The 12373-nt window shown below is 39.6% G+C and overlaps 1 protein-coding gene across 1 annotated transcript; it reads left to right on the top strand.

The window, feature by feature from the left end:
- Nucleotides 1-3866: 3866 nt before the first annotated feature.
- LOC147619529 (17.9 kDa class II heat shock protein-like) lies at nucleotides 3867-4776 on the top strand. The gene is made up of 2 exons (XM_086773556.1): nucleotides 3867-4232; nucleotides 4355-4776. The coding sequence occupies exons 1-2, from the start codon at nucleotides 4002-4004 to the stop codon at nucleotides 4598-4600; spliced, it is 477 nt and encodes a 158-aa protein (XP_086629682.1). The 5' UTR covers nucleotides 3867-4001; the 3' UTR covers nucleotides 4601-4776.
- The last annotated feature ends 7597 nt before the right edge of the window (nucleotides 4777-12373 follow it).

Raw genomic sequence — 12373 nt, 5'->3', positions numbered from 1 at the left:
AATTTAGATTTTGAAAATTTATTGGTGGAATGTGTGCCCAAGAGTGCCGATTAGATAGATCTAAAATGAGAGTTCATATGTGAATATATGAGTAAAAAGAAGGTAACTATGTGAACCACCTCTTTTATTGCATAAAGATCAAATTAATTAAACTACATTTGGTTAAGTTTAAGGGTGTGCAAACTTATGACTAGTGGCCAAGTAATAGAAAGTCTCCAATGGTATGATTGAACCCTTGATGACACTAATTGATGAATATAATTAGCACTAATTACTTGCATAGTGATAGAAAGCTGAAAATGATGATTTTCTTGAATCTCCTCCTTCTTTGATCATTTTGCTTTAAGATTTGGGTTGTGCCTAGCTTGTTGACCCAATAAATGATCCCTAAGAGAAATTAGATTGATTTGAAATAGAGGCGCTGATTTTCATCAATGAAGTCTGTGTTTTTGCGTTTTTTGAATTGTTTCTCTCGACTGCTCCTTTGCACCAAATAAGCTCAAATTTCATGAGCTTGTTGCTCTTACTACTATAGAGTAACTACAACCAAGAGTAATTAGACCAATTCCAAGTGATGATGACGACTTTGTGAATTTACTCCAGTTTTGCTGCGTTGAGTTTGTCGGCTTCGTGCACTTCTTCTTCTTCGAATTGGGGTGAAGCTTTGAGCTGTGGCTTAGCGATTGAGTTGAGAAGGTGTGGCTAAGAGGGTTTTGCAAGATACTATGTGTGGAAGGAGAACTAATCAAAAAACGAGCAGGGGGTAGATCTGTATTTTTACAAGGAAGAAGAAAATTGATAAAATGGGTAATTTCTCACTAATCATGATTAGAAAATGTGATGATGAGCAAGGATTAAGCATGAATCACTGAGAAGCATGGCTCTGATATCATGTTGGCAATCACAAGTCCAACCATGAAGCTATGGAATATGGAATATCTCCATGATTGAGGAGGAAGAAGAAGAGAGAAAAGAGAGAGCAAGTTTGGTACAACACAAGGTGATTGTATTATGAATGAGAATGAGATATGAGATATGAATGAACCACCAAGTGCAATACCCTTTTATAAGCATTAAACCCTATCTTTTGACCATAACTAAGAGGTTTTTCACACCTAGAGTGTTCACACCAAGTTGGCTATAAACCTAATGACCACATGCTCGTATCCCCAATATCACATGATATTTTGGTGTATTTCCAACAAAAGCCTCCATGAAGTCCACTTTACGAAGCATGTATAAAGGAGCTAAGAGGAGATAGCATCAAGAGGGTGTATTTGTTGTTGAATGTAGGATTATTAAAATAAACTCAACAACAAGCATCATCAGCCATAACAAGAAACAAGTTGAGAGAAAATGCCATTCTATATATAGAAGCTAGAGAAAGCTATGTATTGGCTACTTGAAGCCAACAGGCAAAAGGTCAATGTAGCCTGATAATGTAAAGGTCAATGTAGCCTAATAATTACCACTTGTCTATAGCAAGTAATCTTAATGTAAGGTTATATTTAGGAGAACATATTTAAAAAATACAAGATTACGAGCTATATCAAGAAGATCTTCATCATCATATTGGTCATCAAGGGGGGACTCTCCCTTTATTTCTAAATTCCTATTTTATGTTGATTCATGGGTTCTTTGCCTGAGTCATCCCCCAAAAATCTAAATCTTTTAGACTTTTTGGGTTTGTTATATAGCCTTGATGTTATAAAAGGTATAGATGGCTTCCTAAACTAGCCCATAACCAGCCCACCACCTGTGGGGTCACCCCTCTATCCTAAGTGAAATGTAATCATAACTAGAAGTCTAGCATCTGTCGTCATTGTTTGGCGTTGTAAACCACCATGAGTAAGACCTACGATCACTTGGATGGTCATCATAAACAGCTTTGTAGGTTTATAGCCAACTTGGTGTGAACACTCTAGGTGTTGTTTACCTCTTAGTTAGGGTCAAAAGATAGGGTTTAATGCCTATAAAAGGGTATTGTATTTGGTGGTTCATTCATATCTTATATCTCATTCTTCTTCATAATACAATCACCTTGTGTTGTGCCCAACTTGCTCTCACTTTCTCTCTCTTTTCTCTCTTCTTCTTCCTCCTCAACCATGGAGAGATTCCATCCTCCATAGCTCCATGGTTGGACCTATGATTGCCAACAACTTTCTATCAAAGCTTTCTACTTGTGTTTATACAAATCTAGTCACTTTTTGTTGTTTGTCTAAACGAGTTATTATTCTAAAAAAACATAAAAATGATATGATGTCATATTTGACTCATTTCTTATTAAGTGCATTAATTAAATGGTTAGTAATTTTGTTATATTATATGATAGGCATATTTGTTGTCTGATGTCTAAGCAATAAAAACTTTCCATCACGAACTAATGATCTACTACTCTTAAAATATTCTATCCTAGTCTAAAGTCACATGGTTTGTATAAAATTGCCGGAGCTATTGTCATTGGTGACTTGTCTCAAGAATGAGTACAAAGGCAACACTAGGCCTCCTTTCATGTGAAGAAATTTCACCATCATAGATAGAAAACCTTCATGTGCAATATTTAAAGCATAAACTGTAAGGCAGTTTCAAAGAAAGCCAAAGACATAGTCAAATTCCAACACTTTGACTTGTGCCAATGACATTGTGATAAAAATGAAAGATTTCAAACAAACCCCTTAATCCAATTATAAACAATGAATATTCTCTCTCTAAGATCAATCATTACATTTAAAATAGTTGTAGTCCAACAAAAATAGCCATAATCTTAAGCAAAAATAACCATAGCTTAACAAAATTAGCCACAACATGACAAAATTAGCCATAGCCCTAAACCATTAACAAAGCAACATACCACATCTCTCTCTCTCTCTCTCTCTCTCTCTCTCTCCTGAATATCTTGTCACTATTGGCTTTCATGTAGCCAATGCAGATTTCTCGCTGTATGTGAGACATGGTGATAGAGGAGTTGTGCTTGTTGTCATCTATGCAGATGACTTGATCATTACGGGGGACCATGATGCAGAGATCTTTGATGTAAAGATCTTGCTGAGACAGAAGTTCGAGATGAAGGATCTGGGGGAGCTCAGATATTTCTTGGGCATTGAGGTGATTAGGTCACCACATGGTATTGGATTACTGCAGAGACAGTATGGCTTGGACATGTTGTCCAAGTCTCTCTATGTATGTATATATATATATATATATATATATATGATTCTTCTATATATATATATATATGATTCTTCTATATAATTTTTGGAGTGTAGTTATGCTAATTTTTCAGTGTTCAATGTGAGGGAGCCATTAAGGAATGACAATTTTCTTTTTTGTGAAGAAATACGAGGTTCATAAAATCTAATAATTTATACCTAAGGTCCTATTTATAAATCATCATCTAGATTCTATACCTGTTATTAAAAAATGGTTGCTTGTTATTGTCTAATTCTTAATGAGATTGCCACCTCATCAACGAAGCCTCCTACCGCCTTGCTTCAACCCACAACTTCCTTTGGTTATGCTCTCCCAGCTCCCTTTGCTTGTAAAGACCCATGCTCGATTTTTAACGGGCGTTGTGCATGTTTTAGGGTAGTTTGGATGTAAAAACCTTGCAAAAACAAATCTGAGCCGTCAAAAATTACATGTAAAAACAGAGAAAAACTTGCAAGTCTTATCCCTTTGTGTTGAATTTGAGGGACAAGGGTGCCTCTCAAAAGGTAACGTATGCAAGCACAGAAATCTTTGGAAGACGCATAGTACAAGCTGGAATATTCTCACTTAATCAATAAGGGGGTGTGTACCCTATTTTCAATAATTAAAGACACAAGCGCTCACACAAACATTCTAGAAGCTACGGGAACTTGAGAAGAAGCTTCCGGAGAAATGGAAGCAGCTGTTTGAAATACCCCTTTCGTCACTACAGGTTAAGCACAAGCTGCGAGAAAAACCAGAGCGATTTGCAAGCAGCCCTGCTCTTTCTCTTTCTCTTTCGCTCTCCCCTGATAATGGAGTTTGTGATAGGCCGCGACCCCTTGCTTCACCTCCTGCAGCAACATTTGAACAGGGACGATGAAGGACACAACAGCAGCAACAACAACAGCAGCGAGCCCTCCCCTGCTAAAGCCTACCTGCGTGAGCGCAACGCCATGGCCAGCACTGCTGTCGATGTCAAGGAGTACCCCGCCTCGTATGTCTTCATCGCAGACATGCCCGGCCTCAAGTCCTCCGACATCAACGTAAGGCTCCGAAACCCTAGCCCCCGTTTAAAACCCTAACTGTCTGATCTGAAACCCTAACTGCGCCACGCCGCTTGCAAATCGGATACTCTAATTGGTGTTGCGCTTTGTGCGATTCGCAGGTGACTGTGGAGAATGGGAATGTGCTGGTGCTGTCCGGGGAGCGCAAGAGGGAAGATGAGGCGGATTCCAAAGTGAAGTATTTGTCCATGGAGAGAAGGGCTGTGAAGTTCATGAGGAAGTTCACCATGCCCAGCGACGCAGATGTGGAACACATCGCAGCGGCATGCCAGGATGGGGTGCTCACTGTTACGGTCCCAAAGGTTCCACCCCCTGCTCCCAAGGTCATCTCCATCAATGTGAAGTAAAATAAGCACACGAGGTCAAGTGACACAATAAGATCTCTGTCTGTCACTTCGTTATGTATCACATCACATGTTACTTCGTTATGTATCCCATCACATCTTTTTCCTTTACCACTTTCAAGCTGGTCTAGAAAAGCCCCATTCCATGTGAACATGAGACTCTCTCTTGCTCAAGTTTGGAAGCTGCCCTCTTACCACTCAAAATGTGGTTCCCTTGTTTCACATATAAGAGTTCTTGACCTCAAAAGTAATGTTTCTTGCTAACTTTCGTGTTGTACAAACCCTATGAAAAAGAGAAAAACATGATAAACAAGACATAATCTCTATGAATGGGCAATGTATACACCCTTGTTTATTTGAATTCAGGTTCATGTCTTTTTAGTTCAAGTGTTTAAGTTCACCTCTTCTATGCTCTGTCTTATTTTTCTATTTAATTTAATCAAGCTATTGAGTTTGAATTTCAGTTCATGTCTTTTTCGTTCAAGTGTTTACGTTCACCTCTTTTATACTTTGTCTTATTTTTTAATTCCATTTAATCAAGCCATTGAGAGTATATGGTTTAAATGTGTACTTGGAGTAAGATTCATGTTTCAGAGCAAAGCCAAGTACAAGAGATTTTGATATTATTTGAAAATAGGAAAAATAAAATTTCAGAATTACTTACCAAGGCAAGGTAAGTCTATTCTCATTAATAAGTTTTGTTAAGTTGAAATTGTAAAAGCATGTAAAATACTCTTAAAACTACAAAGCTTGCAATTCTTTTCAACCCTGCATAATACAAATAGACTTGACTCTTTAGTGGGGTAAAAGAGAAGATATCCTTTGTTCTATTGGGTAAAGAAAAGGTAAGCTAAATAAGAAACAAGAAACAAGAAACAAGGGAAGAATACTACACAAAATTAAAGCTTTAGGGCGCTTCTTTCCAAATTTGTGTCTCTTGATCTTTTCCTCATCTATCTTTATGGATGTATCTAGCATATGAATTGAAGGTTTTTTCTCCATTTTTAAAATCAAATTTAGGGGTAGGATAAGCTTTTCTATAATGGACGATTATGGTTTTCTTTTGTTTTCCTTTTAAGGTGTTCAGACACCACCAAGAGCGCAACAACGCTTCAAACTGACCACAAAGAGCTTGCACAGTGCCACAGTCCACCACCAGGCACACCACCGGCGGGCAGCGCACAACATGGCTTGTTGCTAGGGCTGATTTTTGCTTTTATTTTGGCAAACACAAGCGTTTGTTTTTGCTTTTTATTATTGAGTATTAAGGCTAAGCATACGTAATCCAAATCACATGCTCTGGACGACACGTATATATATATATATATATATACACACACACACACACACACACACACACACACACACACACACACACACACACACACACCCTTGTATATCCTCAATTGACTCCTATTGATGCTCAGCTGACCCTAGCTAACACCTTGCTAACCCGAATCGGCCTTTAGTTGACCTAGACCACCATCAAGCCTAACACACAGTTGACTAAACCAAACACTCAGTTGACTAAACCAAACACACAGTTGACTAAACCAAACACACAGTTGACTCCAGCAGTAGCTGACTCTATTAGACCCTGCTGACTCAAAAATTAGAGCTTTCTGACTTAGACCCGATTCAACAAACTTTAGATTTTCATTCCCACATGTATTCTCCCAACAATCTCAAACCAAACAACATATGTCAGTGCATAAACAAGACATCAATCAAACCATAGGAAGCCCTTTGCATATAGATGATAATTTAGCCAGTCTCAACAACCCTGAGACATGGGGTGCATACAAGATATGAAAGCACCAAGAAAACAAAGGGGTTCAGACAAGATATGAAAGCACCAAGAAAACAGAGGGGTTCTTCTCAAGTATGTCCCAGTGAATCTCTTCAAGCTTTTCTTCAATTCTTCAAGAACTAGTATCAATTCTTCAAGAACTAGTATCAATTCTTCAAGAACTAGTATCAATGAACACTGCAACCACACCCTGCAGGTCTTCACCTTCAAACACAGTAGAAAACTGTTGAGAAAATCCTTGAGCTCATCCAAGTTCCAATAGAGTTGCAACTCCCAGAGGTCCTAGGGCACCACAACCTCGTACAAGACCCTCTATCTCCTTTTTACTCTCTGCTTTGTAGTAAAAACCCAAGCTTTCCCACTTACTTCCCGCATCTTCTTCTCGAAACACAATTCAACCGCAAGCTACCACAAAGTTTCTTCAACAAAAGACTCATTAGTTCTCTCACACCACTTCTCTCTACAACTACGCCCTCACCCTCCTCCTATCCTCCTTTTTGCAGCTATACCCTCATGCATCTGTTGCTTGTCCCCATCAACTACCCCTAACTCCTCTACACATGCAATAGTTCTCCCTCCACTTAAAGCATGACAACAACTGGTTCACTAGTAGCAAGTGGCCATGCAACAACCCCCTTTTTTTCCTTAGGTTTCAAACATACCCAACTTTTTATTTTCAGTTCTGGGGTTGGGGTGGGAACTAAGGTCTTGACACAAAAAAACCCATCATTATTTTCCCAACCGCCTTTGGTTAGAGCATTCATGCTCAACCACCATCTGACAAAAACCTTCTTCAAACGCTACAGCAAGCTCCAACATCTATTGACTTATTTGTACTATCATCTGCTTCAATATGACCCACCACCTGGATCAAACACAAAACAAGGGTGCAATCCATGCATCTCATCCACATACTCCATCCCTTCTGGATCAAACAGCAGCATCATGTCTACATCCACATACTCCACTCCTTATGGATCAAACGACAACATCATGTCTACATCAATATAGGTTTTAGCACCTTCTTGACTACCTTGCATGTCCAAGACACCACCCATAATCATCAATGGCACATCATCTAAGAAACCAAAAACAAGGTTATCTTGCACAACATTCTCCATAAGTACATATTGTAAAGACTAGGGCTCATAAAGCCCTCCATTGCATCATCCAGAATATCCATCAATTCTGCATCCTAAGTACTTTGTAAGCACATATTGTAAAGACTAGGGCTCATAAAGCCCTCCATTGCATCATCCAGAATATCCATCAATTCTTCATCAGCCTTTAGCTCATTTCCCTGCATATGAGACCCCACATAAATTTCTAGCTCATTTCCCTGCATATGATACCCGACATAAATTTCTTGCTCTATCTCATCAAGACCCAACACCTCATGTGAGCATCATTAAGATCATCTTTCTGGCACATACAGAAGAAGTATAGACCTGCTTGGAATCCATCTTAATACATACAAAATCCATCAGAGCATCATCCAAGATTGTATCAAGCTCAACATCATTCACATCATCAACACTCTGCACCTTTTCCACCATACTTTTGTCACACATCATTCAGTCCAACTGCATACAAACAACATCAACCTATGAAGATTGATGGCTCATAATCTTGGGAGACTCTTCTGACACTGCATCATCCATCAATATGTCTAACTCCTCATCTATGTCTCGGTCACCTGGAACCTATATCAGCATCCTCATAACATGTGTATGAATCCATAACCCCAAGATGCATCTCCTCTCCAACTTTCTCATTGATCTCATGGTTTCCACTCCCCGATAAACAATCTGACAACATCACTTGGCTTTCCATCTCCATGTGCATCTCTTCTTGTAGACACACACTAGGCTCCTTTGGCCCTACCTCTGCACTTAGCTACATAGACAAGGCCAAAAGGTCTAGATCTAGCTCTAGCATGTGGACCTCTTCCCCATCATCTTCTGAGTTGATTTCCTCTATTTATGAGTCTTTTGCAAAGCTTGTTTCCTCATCCTCTTCCTCTGATGTACTGCTCTCCTAAATTAGCTCCCTTCCCTTGGCCATATTATACCTAACTTGTCTTCTTACAGGCTGGTCCATCCCCAAAATCAAATGTCCTCTCCACCACACTAGTCATGTCCTGTCCTCATAGCAATCATCCATGGCCTCCCAAGGATAAGTGGGTAAGCTTCTAACTTGGCTACATCGCATGTACATCTAATTGAGCTTCCTGTCCCAAAACATTCACCTGCAGCTTCTTCACAACCCCCAAGCATCTGACCCTTACACTGTTAGCCATTCTGACTCTGAATTTAGATGGTGCACCTACCTTCAATTTTAGGGCTTTGTCTGATGTGTCATCACACACACCTGTACACCGCCATCTATATACACTTTTGGAACTCTATGATTATTCACCTAGGCATCCATGATGGGGGCAAGTAGTCTTTATCCCCTTTTACTTTCACCACATTAATTTGGCCTCCTACCTTCTTCTCTTTCTTGGAGCTTCTGGTGGTGCTGACCAATTTACTCCACATTCTCCTAAGTCTAAGACATAACTAAAAGAGCTAGGGCCAACAAGTCAGACTAGGTCCCTTTTGCTGAAGATCTTTCATCAGATCATATGCTTCCTCATGAGCACCTAAGGAAAAATCCTGCATACCAATATGTCTTCTAGACCTTGTCTTCTTCTTACCTTCCTTGGGGTGATCTTCCACGTGCTTCCCCTTCTTCCTTCTTCTGGAAGGTCCTGGCTCATCCTTAACCTTTTCTCCTTTGGTTCTCTTATTGGCTAAGATGTCCACCTCTTCATCCATCCCAATCAGATTCATCTCTCCCTGTCTAAGTCCATTCCTTGGCTGCTATTGAGCATGTGGTACTTGTTGGTTTGGCATTTCCTCTTCCCACCTGACATCCTATTTATCTTCTCTCCTAGGTGCCAAAGGATACATATCACCTCCCATCCTCCAGGGGTAAGGGCAGTGAGGCGATATATGACCCCTCTCCATATAGTTGAAATACTGAACATTTATATTTGGTCCTCCTCTTCCCCTACCTCTTAACCTAGACAAAATCTACTCTTTTACAATAGAGCTGACTAAACCAAACACATAGCTAACTCCATTTGACTCTGACAGACCCTGCTGACTCAAAATTAAAGCTTTGTGACTCTGACCTAATTCAACAAACTTCAAATTTTCATTCCCACAGGTATTCTCTCAACAATCTCAGACCAAACAACATATATCAGTGCATAAACAAGACATCAATCAAAACCATAGGAAGCCCTTTGCATATAGATGATAATTTAGCCAGTCTCAACAACAACCTTGAGACATGGGGTTCATATAAGATATGAAAGCACCAAGAAAATAGAGGGATTCTCCTTAATTATGTCCTAGCAAATCTCTTCAAGCTTTTCTTCAATTCTTCAAGAACTAGTGTCAGTGAACACTGCAACCACACCCTACAGGTCTTCACCTTCAAACATAGTAGAAAACTATTGAGCAAATCCTTGGGCTCATCTAAGTTCTAATAGAGCTGCAACTCCCAGAGGTCCTAGGGCACCACAACCTCCTACAAGATCCTCTATCTCCTTTACACTCTATGCTCTGAACAAACCCAAGCTTTCCCACTGACTTCCCGCATCTTCTTCGCAAAACACAATTCAATAGCAAGCTACCACAGAGTTTCTTCAGCAAAAGACCCCTTGGTTAAACACCACTTCTCTCTACAACTGCGCTCTCACCCTCCTCCTATCCTCCTTTTCGCAACTATACCCGCATGCATCTATTACTCGTAACTCCTCTACACATGCAGTAGTTATCTCTCCACTTAACATCAACTGACAGCAATTAGTTCACTGGTAGCAGGTTGTCATGTAGTAGCCCCTTTTTTTCCTAAGGTTTCAGACATACCCGGTTTTTTATTTTCAGTTTTGGGGTTGGAGTAGGCACATCTATTGGGCACTAAGGTCTTGACATAAAAAAACCCATCAACATGAAGAACAATGTGATGTGATTTGATTTAACATGGTTAGCACTGGGAACACATTTTTTTGGCGAGCAATTTCCAACAAGCGAATCTTCCTTTTGGGGCGAGCACTTTTTTCCTCTCTCTCTCTCTCTCTCTCTCTCTCTAATCTCTTTATAGTATGTATCTCTCTCCCTCACTCACATCCTCTCCTCTCCATACCCAATCCCTACACTCCCTCTCTCTATATTGTCCCACTCTATCTCTCTCTCACTCCCTAATTTACACTCTCCCTCTCCCCCTCTCTCCAACATCTCTCTATGCACCACCTCTCTCTCCCCCTCACTTATTCTTCCACACCCTTAGAACAAAATGTTCGTACAACATCCTTGCAAACAACAAAAAAGTGGACAAATGGAAAAATAAATTAGTGAAGAAAGTGTAGCATTCTATTCCATCCATTGATCACACATAATGTTTAAAGTGTTGCAATCCCTTCCATCCATATTAATAAAAAGTCATGTTATTACATACAAAAAAGGTCTTCATGCCCTACGTGGATAAGGACATTAGCCATTGAAGTTTTGGAATCCCTTTGCATCCATATTATTCATAAGCCAAGTTCAAAAAACTAAAAAAAGGTCAGCCTAATACAAATGTTTGTACTTGCTTACACTCTAGGCCAACTTTGGGTATGTCATGTGTCTATTCAGAGCCTCAGCAGCATCCCTTTCAGTCAACATTGGTTGATGAATAAACATATTCTCATTTTGGCTGAGGTCGAGAACCCTCAGGTACACAAAGTATAAGTGCTTGCATGTAAGATATGGCTTCCTCTTTTCAATCCTTCCCCATGAAATCTGGACAAGTGCATAATGGATGGCCTTTGATATGTATATCATAAACACTAACTTCTTTGTCTTCCCCAAAAGTTTATATAGTGAAAACCTTATGTTGTTTAGACTCAATCACCATTTCTTATGTTACCCTTACTTTCATTTTGAGAGCTCTTTTAATTCTTATTTTGCTGCTTGCTTTGAGATGTTAGTCCTGTATCTCATGCATCGCCCCTCTCGAGATGTGACATTTGCTGTTGTTGTTTCCTCCTTTCAAATCTACTGGCTCACTCCTTGTATTTTCTTCATTTGTAAATTGAAACTTGCAAGAAGCAATGCATCGACCTCATCTTTTGAGATTTTGGTACCCTCTGCCACACAAGCCAAACTGAAGAGACTTTGTGTGGAGGATGATCGCAGGTGACTTTGGTAAAATAGAGATTAAGCATTCAATGTTTGGTCAAATCTTGTGTTTCTTGGCTTAATCCTCTACTAGACTAACTACTATTGATGGATTTGAAAGGAGTTGAGCTCATTTGAACTCTAAGGCCCCAGATCTGGCCTCCCTGCATACTCTATTTTTTGCACACAAAATAGAGGATTATTTTGCTAACCAAGGATTAATCAATACTAATCACTATATTTTGGTGTAATTGAGGGTTCAAATTAACCATTAGGTATCTGATACAGATCCTTATAACTTCAGATTACAATTCGGAGATGGTTTGATACTCCAACCATTCAGTACAGATTTGTTACCCTTGGTTTTATGTAATTTTTGGTGAATTTATGCTGATAAATCTGTTGTAATCATCATCACCTAAACACCAGATTGAGTTGTGAGAGGGTAGACACTACCCTTGAATCTTGAAATTGGATCAAGAGGTATGGAGAGACGGAAAAACTCTCTCACTTGTAGCAAGAGTAGTATGATCCACACTTAGCTCAATCCAATGGGATTTGCATCCCTTTCGGAGCTAGGGATTCAACCCGTACCGGTGCACAAAAGCTTATCCATTTGATGGAGAGAATGCTAAGAAAACTACTACTATTGACATAGACTCAACACACACTCAAGCTCAATCTTGCTATTGCTCACTCAACTCCACATTCCACTCATCCATACATCCAAACAAGAAGAAAGCTTAGCTATTG

Source organism: Cibotium barometz, chromosome 33 (assembly GCF_041138505.1).
Source record: "Cibotium barometz isolate CiBa-2024 chromosome 33, ASM4113850v1, whole genome shotgun sequence".
Taxonomy (NCBI): Eukaryota; Viridiplantae; Streptophyta; class Polypodiopsida; order Cyatheales; family Cibotiaceae; genus Cibotium; species Cibotium barometz.
The sequence above is the reverse complement of the archived record's forward strand: the minus strand, read 5'-3'. Positions and strand labels throughout refer to the sequence as shown.

Coding starts and splice junctions, on each gene's coding strand:
- LOC147619529 (XM_086773556.1), top strand. CDS start 4,002: ATGGAGTTTGTGATAGGCCGCGACCCCTTGCTTCACCTCCTGCAGCAA. Junction 4,233..4,354: donor TCAAGTCCTCCGACATCAAC/GTAAGGCTCCGA, acceptor TGCGATTCGCAG/GTGACTGTGGAGAATGGGAA.